The 12298-nt window shown below is 36.7% G+C and overlaps 1 protein-coding gene across 1 annotated transcript in view; it reads left to right on the top strand.

Moving 5' to 3' along the window:
* The window catches only part of LOC129233355 (CD151 antigen-like), a 48542-nt gene that overhangs the window by 17602 nt on the left and 18642 nt on the right, over positions 1-12298 (top strand). Inside the window, exon 2 of the mRNA XM_054867395.1 lies at positions 10465-10536. Within this exon, the coding sequence (XP_054723370.1) occupies positions 10474-10536 (63 nt within the window). The 5' untranslated portion in view covers positions 10465-10473. The remainder of the gene's footprint in view (positions 1-10464; positions 10537-12298) is intronic.

Consider the following 12298-nt stretch of genomic DNA (forward strand, 5'->3'; position numbering starts at 1 on the left):
TTCTTGACGTTTGTTGTAACAGGGCTTCATTTTGCAACGAAATTCCCGTTTGAACGAACAAACTTTTGCGGTTCCTTGACGTTCGTTATAACGCGTTTTCACTTTGTAACGAAATTCCCGTTTGAAAGAACGAAATTTGAAGCCCCTTTGAAGTTTGTTATCACAAGATTTCACTGAAAAGAGGGATCAGACAATCTGATTTCTTTCAATAATTTTAGATCGATTTCATATCTGATGATACGGCATTAATTGATGGATCATGGATCAAAAGATCTGATACCTCAAAATTATTCCTTTTTTGTGTCATGCATGATTGTCCGAATTTTATCTAAATGTTGGTAGACGGCAAAGCGATAACTCGAAGTTTATAACTGGAATATTTCTTTATCGCGAAGTTTTCATCTGGTCCCGAACTCTTGAGACTGTTGTGAAAACTTCCGATAACTCGAACTACCAATAATCGAATGTTTTAGCCAGTTTTTGGTTCTTCGAGTTATCGAGGGTTTTAATGATGCAGTCATTGTTCAGGTTCAGGTACCCATTGGCCAAAATAATTATTTTGATATCATGCAATCATTGTTTAAGTTCCCATTTGCCAACGTAAATATTTTAAAGTGATGCAATCACTGTTGAGGCTCAGATACCCATTGATCAACATAAATGTTTTAAGATAATACAACCATTTATCATGTTCAGGTACCCATTAGCTACCGTAAATATTTTTAAATGATAAACTCATTGTTCAGGGTCAGATAACCATTGGCCAACGTTATTTTTAAATTATAATATACCCACTGACCAACATAAATATTTTAAGATGATGCAATCATTGTTAAGGTTCATGTTTCCATCGGTCAACGTAAATGCAATAAATGTTTTAGAATGATACAATCATCGATCTGGTTCAGGCACCCATTGGCCAACGTGAATATTTTTAAACGAAACAATCATTGTTTAGGCTCAGATACCCATTGGCCATTGTAAATATATTTTTTAAATGATGCAATCAGTGTTTAGGTTTAGGTACCCGTTGGCCAATGTAAATATTTTAAAATGATACAATCATTGTTCAGGTTACCATAGTCCAACGTAAATATTTTAAGCTGGCGCAATCATTGTTCAGGTTCAGGTTCCCATTGGTCAACGTAAATATTTTAAAATGATACAATCATTGTTCAGGATCAAGTACCCATTGGATAAAACGCAAATACTTTAAGATGATGCAATCATTGTTCAGGTTTAAGTACCCAACTTAAGTTAGGTTAAGTAAGCCGACGTAAATAGATTTTAAAATGATACAATCATTGTTCAGGTTCAGGTACCCATTGACCAACGTGAATATTCTTAAATGATACAATTATTGCACAGGGTCAGGTAACCATTGGCCAAATTTATTTTTAAATTATAATGTACCCATTGACTAACATAAATATTTTAAGCTGATGCAATCACTGCTCAGGTTGTTCAGGTACCCATTGGTCAACGTAAATATTTTAAGATGTTACAATCATTGTTCCGATTCAAGAACCCATTGGCCAACGTAAATATATTTCACAATGATACAATCATTGTTCAGATTCAGGTACCCATTGACCAACGTAAACATTTTTAAATATTACAATCATTGTTCAGATTCAAGTACCCATTGGCAAGCGTAAATATTTTAAGATGATAAAATCATTCATAAGTACAAACAGCCCCGCAGAGCTCCATCCTCATAGAACAATGCTCATTGGCTATTAACTATCACAATCATCGGACACGCATGGTTGTCACGTCAGAGAGCCTTTGTTCTTTTCATCCCCAATCAATGTTCGAAAGAAACAACACACGCGAACCTTTTCTGCGGAACGCAAAGCAAAATGCCTCTTTTTTGTCCGGTGTCACTTTTTGCACTCCCCCCTCCCCCCCCCCGCTGATAGAGACGCGTCGCCATGGTTACCATGTTATTAATTCCGAGGGGCCACTCATAGTCTCGCGTGTGTGTTTCCGAACCACCGAGTTATGAGGGATTTTCGAACGGCTCCCGATTCCCGCGCTGATTTGTTCTAAATGGTGATCGTCTGCAAAGAGCCGCTGGGGGATTTCTGTAGATTTTCTGGAGCTTTTCCGTTGAGATTGGTTAGGATTCTTGTTCCACTGTTTTGACGAATTTTATTCTGTGAGTATACTACGTTACACATTACCATTATTGTAATTTAAAAAAATTAGTTGAACCCGCTTAATAGAATAGCCATTTTGCCACGAAAAAACATTCTAATAAGCGGAGTATTGCATTAACCGGAATCAAAATAACACATTACATTGGTTTGGTACTTTGAAAATGTATTATATTAGGCAGGATATTCTTTTAACCGATATTCTAATAAGCGGGCTCGACTATATAAACTTTCCTGGAAAATAAGGAGCAGCTAATGCGTCAAATGTGGTCGTTTCCGAAATTTTAAAAGTATTTTTCCCCAGAGAGCATGCTTAAAAACATAGGATTTAACCATTTTTTAAAGAATTTGACAAAGTTTACTACTCAAAAAAAAAAAAAAAATACATATATATATATATAATATAAACCGGAGCGCAGACTCAATTTTATTTTTTCCGCTTCTGCGCATGACATCACAAATGATGAACTGCCATTCACTGTTGCCATTAGCGCAGAGTGCAATATTTAATTCGCTGCATTGCTCACATGTGCTGGCAACGATGTGGTTGATAGCAAGCGTAGAGCGCAATATTTAATTCGCTACTGAATTATAATAACCTGTAAACGCAGTAGACAGCAAGCGTCAACATTCAGTGCACCAGTGAAACGCGCCAAAGTACATTATTTGTGACGTCATAAAGACCGCGCCTTGTTTGAATCCCTTGTTGAATCGGACCTTTTTAAAAGATAATTAAAAAATGGGAGGAAATAAAAGTATTTTCTGGGTCCTTTTTTTTTTCCCCCTGCTCATTCTATCACTTTCAGTGACTAAAAGAAGTATTTCTAACTGAAGGAAACAACCCCATTCTTGCCAGTAATGCATTTAGCTTAAAAAGGAAAATTGCCCGCTAAAAAGTCAGTAACCTTTCTGAAATAATTCTAGAATCTTTCTGAAGAATTCTAAAACCTTCCCGATGGAAACTAATCATGTTTCTCGAATAAATCAATAACTTTCAGTTAAAACTTATAGCGTAAGCTATTGTGTCGAGCTATTAGGGTAACGACACCAGTAACAGACAAGGGTCTAGTAACAGACAGTCGCCAGTTTGGTTTTTAATAATAAGAACTTCAGGCGGTAAAACGGATGCTGCTGCGATCCATGTATACGGTCCAACCATCTAGTGTTATCGGAGTTCTTTTTAAGAGCCAGTTGGTATTTACAAGGCAGAGGGGGAAGGTTATGGACAGACACCAATGTGGACTACTGGTGTTTCATGTTCATTTGAGTTTAATAAGATTTTAGATCTAAAAATAAAGATCTTTTGCACATTTTGAAGAAGGGGAATTCTGTCCATTACTCATTCTATCTGTTGTTGGATAGCATCAGAATTATTCAATAAATTATCGCCCATTAGCCAGGGCTAAAGCAGAATTACATGAAATACACCGCCAGCTCACTCATTTCCAGCCGAGGACTGCAGTTTCGTGCTGTATATGACTTGAATATACCATGCCTTGCCTTCAATCTTAGAGTTGAACCGAACCATTGCTTCGGTCACTCGTCTGGTCTGCGCTAATTCCATATTAGCTACATGTTTGTTTGGCACTCTTGGCTTCCTTAAGAGGTTTTCCACCTCCAGCTCAGTCACTTTTCCTATACCTGTCTGATTAGTGCTAATAAGCACGAAACTGCAGTCATCGGCTGGAAATGACTGAGCTGGCGGTGTATTTCATGTAATTATCAGAATTGTTGGTTTCCGTTACTGGGAGTGGCACCTTTTTTCGAAATGGAGCAAATAAAAATAGAATGAACTCATTCAAAGAATCCAGAAGCAGCTAAGTGCTAGATGAGATGTCGTTGCATGAGAGAAAAATAGTTCAAAAAGTCTAAATACATTTAAAGGGTCAGAAAGTGGAGTTAATATGGGAGCGATATCTTAAGCATGTTTGTTACTTGTGCCGCTACATTACTTGATTATCGCAATATGTGTGTTTATATTAGTACTTTGGCTCTTTTTTAATTTACCAGGAACGTTCTTGAAGCAAATATGACCGAAGCTATGGAGGAATTGAAAGCAAATACCAAACAGACCATTTACTTGCAATTCCTGCAGAACTACAATACTCAGGGACTGACATTTCGCCTTTGTTTGGGGCTCAATCCATCTGAGAGGGTCATAATTTTACTGAAGGCGAAATACCTAATAGGGTAGCTGAATATATTTTCACACTAGTAACTAAAATTTATTTTATGTTTTAAATTACCGTGTGAAATCTGCATTGATGAAACTTGTAGCAATTCAGAAAAGATTTTTCCCAACAAGTAACTAAAATTAAAAATTCAAAAAAAAAAAAAAAAAAACCGACTGAGTCGCAACTGTAGAATCAAGAGGGAAAATTGAAAATCCTTTTAAAACCTGATATTATTAAAAATCATTGTCAAGTATTTTATTTGCTACTAAATTGAGACTGGCAACAGATAAAAAAATTTGAAGTCATTGTATTTAATGAGATTGTTTCCTTCAGTCAAAAGTACTACTTTTAGTCATTGAAATTGATAGAACGAGTAAAAAAAAATAACATGGACCCAGAAAATACTTTCATTTTCCCAACAGTTATCTTTTAATTAATTTTTTAAAATGTCCGAATTTGAAAAAGGCGTGGTCTTGATGACGTCACAAATGATGCAATTCGTGGTGCATCTTTCTACCACGTTTCCACGTTATGATAATCAAGAAGCGAATTAAATATTGCGCTCTACACTTGCTATCAACCCTATCGTTGCCAATATACGTGAGTAAAGATGCGAATTAAATATTTTTCTCCGTGAATGGCAACAGTGAATGGCATTTCATTATGTGTGATGTCACACGACAGAAATGTAAACAATAAAAGCGCACCGAATTAAGTAATTTTTAAAAAATATTAAACTTGAACAAATTATTTTAAAAATGATCAGATCCTATATTTTTAAGCATGCTCTTTCAGAAAAAAATACTTTTCAAAATTTTGGAAACGACCCCATTGCCTTGTCGGCCTACAATGAATTAGAAGATCAATCGCGTGAATAAAGGCTTAGTCGTTATTAAAATCTGTTTTTTAAAAACGTTATAATTCGAGTTCTATGCAACATGGAAGTTCCAAAACACATTCTATCAGACGCAGAAAAAAACTCTCTCTATTTTGGTATTAAATTTTAAATTTTTTAAACATGTTTTCACTGCAAAAATCGCGAAAATCCTTTTAGAGATTTTTAATTAATATCTTCTTTAATGAATGTCATCCGAAGACGCAACCTAGCTAAGAACAATCTCGATCAACTCTCCTTTCGAACATTTTTTTTTTTTTTTTTTTTTCAAAATCGGTCCATCCGTTTAGGCGCTAGAGTGCCACAAACAGATACACATACACATACACACAGACACGTCAAACTTATAACCCCCTTCCTTAGTGTGTCGGGGACGGAGGGGGGGGGTAAAAATACTTGTTTTTCACAGGAAACGGTGAAATGCCAGAACGTTGCCCGAAAGTAACCAGTGATGTTTCGGATTTTTTTTCCGTGAATAAAGTATTTTGTTTCATTCATCGAAAAATATAAACTGTACAAAAGATTTTTTCCCGGGGTTAATTTATTTTTTAAGCTGAATTTAAAGGAATCCGTAAGTCAGTCAGTTACTGTTACTGACATGGTAACTGACAGAATATAATATAGATTGAATATACAGAGTGTTCCATTTTAACTGCAAGACCTCTATTTTCGCAACCGCTAGTCCTAGATGCATACTTCTAATCAGTGGCGTAGCGAGAGAAAATCCTTGCGGGGGGGGGGGGTAATTTTTTCTAAAGTTTAAAGTAAAGCTATGAGCCTCGAGTTTATACACACACACACACACACACACACACATATATATATAGGATATATATATATATATAGGATAGGGGGTTTCTTACCTCCCTATCCCCCCCTATGGCTACGCCACTGCTTTTAATCACAAAAACGTTCAAAATCAGATGCAGGGTTAAGATATTGAAAGTTTGAAGCAAAAATAAAAATGAGTCATAAAATACAAAATTTAACTTTTTATACGGTCCTTAGGTCCCCTAACCTATATTCAGGGAAATAAACTCCATTGAAAAATAATTCCAACACAAAAAGTTTAGCATTATGCATTTATGACCAATATTCACCGAGATATGAAACGCAGCGTTTTGTGACTTACACCACTTAACACTCACCGTCAATAACACCTTGTGGGGGGGATATATAGCAGTTAACAAGGGTTTAAAATTATATGTGTGCATAGAAAGTGGTTTTTCAAATTATTCGAGGTTTTGTAGTGTGTTTTTCGCGTAACATGACATAACATTTGCATTCATTTTTGAATAGCAATGAAACATATAAATACTTCGTTTTTTTTTTTTTTTTTCCTCCGACAACCTGTCATTTGCCCAACAGTTATTTTTTAATTAATTTTTTTAAATGTCCTATTTTTCAAACAGGGAATGGTTTTTATTACGTCATAAATGATGAACTTAGGCGCGTATTCCATTGGCGCACTGGACGCTTACTCTTGCTCTCTACTGCGATTCCACGTTATGATAATCAAGAAGTAAATTTAAAATTGCGCTCTACGCTTGTTATCAACCATATCGTTGCCATACATGTGAGTAAAGAAGCGAATTTAATATCATTCTCTGCCCAGATGGCAACAGCGAATGGCAGTTTATTATTTGTGATGTCATGCGCAGAAGCGTAGAAAATGAAACTGAGTCTGCGCACTGACTTATATAATTTTTTAAAAATAGTAACTTTTGTCAAATTGTTTAAAAAGGGGTCAAATCCAATGTTTTTAAGCATGCTCTTTCAGAAAAACATACTTTCAAAATTTAGAAAATGACCCCATTGAAAGTATGCATCTAGGACTAACGGTTACGAAAATAGAGGTCTTCTAGGTAAAAATGGAACACCCTGTATATCCCTATACTATCAAAACCTGTATGCTACTGTCGTTGTGTGCGTCTGTAAATGCGACTGGAAATGTCTACTTGGTGAATACTGGCACCGTTGGATGGCAGGACATCCAGGGAGAGCCATTCCGCCCCATCTCACTTCTCTAAACCTTAAGGTGCCGGACATCCAGCTCTAAGGATGTCCCGAGGCCATCCTCACCCCTGAATGTCCTCAGGACATCCATTGGTAAACGCAGTAAATCATCAATTGTCACCCGTCGTAGGTGGTATTGAGCCATCGCAGGTAGCGAACTGGTGTTAGTGAGCGAAACGAGCAGGTGACGGAGCTTCCTAGTCGGCAATTAAAATGACTACCCTCGCAGACTTAACTTTTTCAAAAGTAACGCAAACGATACTTTGAAGCAGTATCTGCAAATTCATAAAACGAAGGATTAGATAATTTTATCTTTACACAGCAATGGTAGTCAACTATATTTTTAACTAGCGGTACCCGCACGGCTTTGCCCGTAGTGGAAAATTAAAAGATCTTTTGGTTCGCCTGTGTATTTACAAATAATGGATGATGAATTCCTCGTCAATTTCCTATGTTCATTTGCTCGTCCATGTTATGATAATTTGATCGGTAAAATGTTCTTAAAATTGGAGAAGAAAAAGAACAAAACCAAATTTTCGAAAAATCGCTTCGAGGTGCTGACCCCCATGCTACGAACTCATTTTGTGCCAGAGTTCATGAAAATCGACCGAACGTAACAGGCTTCCAGAGATCCAGACTTTCAGCTTTATTATTAATTAAAGAATATAAATTCTCAATGCTCCGTTTTCTGGGTTTTTGTATTTAGTGTATACTCGCAAGCTGGAAAAGTTTTTAAAAAATCAAACTTTTCACAATTTTGCCGAGTTCCGACTTTTCAACTTCTTAGAAGTAAAAAGGGCTCAGAATTGATTGAGGCAACACGCTTGATGGGATAACACCAATTCCTTTTTCGTGGTGTTACGGAGTTTCGTGCAAAAATTAAATCACAACAAATATTTCGTCTCCATGTATCCTAACAACGAAACTACATACTGAATCAATGCAATTCACCATACGATGGCCTTGGACTTTATCGCACATGAAATGGTGACAAAGAATGACTTTTCCACGAGCAAACTTTGGCTCTATTTTTAACCAAATGAAGTTTAAGTAAAAATAGGGAAAATACTTTTGATTGGCTAAAATATCTCGAGTCTAGATATTTTATAGTGAAATGAGTTCCAAATATGAAGTTTTATGCTGCCGTGCTAAGCACAAAAGCCGTATCTACACTTTTTTTTTTTATCAGAGTTGAGTTACGGTCGCCAGGTGTTTCTTTGTCACATATTTCACCTAAATGCAATATTTAAATGGTCATTTGTCAATGGGAAATATTTTTTAAAAACTATTAAAAAATTGCATCTGGATCAAATACATGGAGGAGCGAAACTTGAAACGGTAATTTCTCATTTTGAACTCATCTGCAGATTCGACTTTTGCGCTTGGCATGGCAGTATAGTGACTCATTTTCATACTCAGCCAATGTACTAATAGACTTATACACTATACATTTTTTTCTTGGGGTAAAACAACGGTTATCTCTTCTCATTTTCCATCATTCTTTACTATACATACTAGGAGGTTCCGCCTCCTGCTCGCTTCGCTCACCAACCCCAGAAGTCGAGCTAGAAAAAAGTACTTAACCAATCACGTTCCAACTTCTATGCGCTTCAAACAATTTTAGTTTGACTAAGAGTGTGTAGATCCAATTTGGTTGTTTTTTTTCCGAAACTTTAAAAATATTTTTTCTGAAAGAGCATGTTTAAAGACATAAGCTTTAATCATTTTTTAAATAATTTCACAAAGTTTAATATTTTTTAACAATTATTTTAATCGGTACGCAGATTGAAATTCATTTTTTACGCCTCTGCACGTGACATCACAAGTGATGAAATGCCACGCACTGCTGCCATTAGCGCAGAGCGCTAATTATCATTTCCTGGCAATGCGGTTCACCGCAAAACGTGAACATTTAGCGCGCAAAAGTGCATCACTTGTGACGTCATAAAGACCACGCTTTATATCCAAAATCTGACATTTAAAAAATAAATAAAAAGTAACTTTTTTCGGGCTCCATGTTTTTTTTTTTTTGCTTATTTTATTCTATTATTATTATTTTTATTGCTTGTATTAATTTCAGTGACTTAAGGAAACAACACTATTGTAATATCGTGCTTGTTGCCCGGGTGAATGATTACAAACTTGGTTTGAAATAGCAAAAGAAGAAACTTTACAAATGATGGAACATACCCTAACTGTAAACGACGCAGCAAAAAAATTTGACTGGTATCCACAATAAAGACTGTAGACTGTAAACTACGCAACAAAATTTTAATTCAAGCACAAACAAAATGAATAAATAAATAGGGGTCCAAGTTTTAACAACAGCTATAAATTTAGTGGTGTTATTGTGGAGACCTTTCTTTTTGAAAACCACTAACAATTTTCGCCAATTTAATTTGTGCATTTATTACAGATACATTCAATTGATTTTTTTTTTTTTTTGAGCAATCACGATTGCTTATTGTTTTCACTTGACTGTTTTTGGCGTCTTTTGATTTTTCCCATCGACACACTCTGCAGCATCACCGTCGACCGGCTCCTCACGATGCTGCTCCTATAGCGAAAGCCGTCTCCAGGTTGCATCTATGTCCTACACACACGCGCACACATACGCAACTACACACACACACATGCACATACACACATACATCTACACTCACATACAAACACATACACACACGCATACATACACACACAAAAACATACACACACACATACACACAACTACCCACACGTTCATGCCTGCACACTGACGCAAACACATATGCCTACACACACATACACATACCTCGTCCCCACGCACACACATTCATACACACAACTACCCACACACTTATGCCTGCACACAGACACAAACACACATGCCTACACACACATACACATAACCCCTACACACAAACACACACACACGCCTACATACACACACTCGTGATTGCGAAAAACATAATTTGAATTCAAGATGTCAAAATTCATTTTTTTTTTTTAATTCTTATCCTTTGCTATAAATTTTATTTTCGAGCAAAAAAACAGCCGTTTCCTTAAAAAAAATTCACGAATTCAATGCACTTTTATCATTCTTATGCTTAGTCATGCATCTTTCTTACATCTTATTTTGCAGCAAAAGACAGTCGCTTCTCTTTTAAAAATTCGTGAATTCAATGCACTTTTATCAATCTTTCACAACTCTATAGTAGTAAAATGTGTGTCTCTATTTCAGCTGACGAGAATGGTGGAAGGATTCGCCAAAGTCATCAAGTATGCCCTCTTCCTCGCCAACGTCATCATTTTGGTAAGTCCAATTTTTTTTTTTTTTTTTTTTTCATTTTTGTCCACCTCAGTTCTCTTCTCCTTTGCTCCGTCCTAGAGTTTTAAGTCACCATCGTCGAAATTCAAGTCGTGTCTTGAGATGACAGTTCTTGACTTTGCATTGTTAAAGATCTCTCTCTCTCTCTCTCTTTACCTCAATTGCTAGAGGCTCTAACCATCTTTATTAACGACTAGCTGTATTACCTGGCGTTGCACAGTCAACTTCGAGAAAAGGAACGCATGTTCAACAATCAATCTCAAGTAAAAGGGGGGAAAAAAGGGAAATTTCCCGTTAACAAGTAAAAAAGTGCAGTTTATGCAAAAAATTTAAATTTAGACCTCTTTGGATTTTTTTAAATTTTCCAAAATTCGGTTAAGCCTTGGTTTCCTAGGAGCGAACACGCCGATCGTCAGCGTCGCTCCTCGCCGAGCCGAAAACTTGATTCTTCTGCGCATGCGCACCCGGGCTGAATCGACGTCGTGAATGGACACGCCGGAATCCACTTGACTTTGATTTCAACGTCACGGCGAAGAGAGACGTCGAAGATCGGCGATTCGCTTTTAGAAAACCAGGGCTTTAGGTGTAAGCTTCCTCTCTGGCAAAACATTTGGCAAAGATCCAACGTAAACTGGATTGGCATAAAGAAAACCCCGGGGGTATGTTAATTAATCAAGAGCAACCAGTAACATGCACAGAATATCAACTACAGAAGTTCCACCCCTTAGTCAATCGTCATGACACATCTTTGAATTCCGCAGTCATAAAAAAAAAAAGTTTGAATTTTTGACCTATTGAATTCAAATTATGTTTTTCGCAATCACGAGTATTTGTGTGTGTGTATGTAGGCTTGTGTGTTTATGTGTGTGGGGGGTGTATGTGTGTTTGTGTGTAGGGAGTATGTGTATGTGTGTGTAGACATGTGTGTTTGTGTCTGTGTGCAGGCATGAGTGTGTGGGTAGTTTTGTGTATGAGTGTTTGTGTGCGTGGGGGCATATGTGTTTGTGTTTGTGTGTGTGTGTGTATGTGTGTGTATGTGTTTGTGTGTATATGTGTCTGCGTGCGTGTGTAGGTGTCTGCATGTATGCGTGTGTGTATGTGTAGGTGTCTGTATGTATACGTTTTTGTATGTGTGCGTGTGTGTGTAGGACATGGATGCAACTTGGAGACGGCTTTCGCTATAGGAGCAGCATCGTGAGGAGCCGGTCGACGGTGGTGCTGCAGAGTGTGCTGGCGGGAAAATAAAATGATAGTACATCAAAACAGTCAAATGAAAGCAATAAGCAATCGTAATTGCTCAAAAAGAAAAAAAAAACCGCAAAACTCGAAGTCTACTTGGAAAAACGAATAATATAACATAAGTCGACTTCAAATTAGTGAATTACCAACATTTTAATGCACAAAACAATTTTTGTGCATTAAAACGTTAATAATTCATTCATTTAAATTTCAAGCACAAAAATATTTGCTCGTTATATAAGTCGACATATTCTTTTGCTATCCCTAACTATTAGTAAGGAAAAAATAGACTAGTTTGTCGGCGAATAAATAACCTTTGAAAACAAAGGCAATAGGTCATTCAGGCGTCGTGCTGCTGTGTGCTTAATACAAACCTCGTCAAAGCATCATTACGAAAATGAAATATTTTATGCATGGCGTTCTTGATCGACATATGCACATCATAAGGAAAGTTCGATCGCCAGAACGAAAGACGAATTCGGATGTATTGTATTCTGTTCACAAGTTT

The sequence above is a fragment of the Uloborus diversus genome, unplaced genomic scaffold (genome assembly GCF_026930045.1).
Source record: "Uloborus diversus isolate 005 unplaced genomic scaffold, Udiv.v.3.1 scaffold_355, whole genome shotgun sequence".
NCBI classification, from domain to species: Eukaryota; Metazoa; Arthropoda; class Arachnida; order Araneae; family Uloboridae; genus Uloborus; species Uloborus diversus.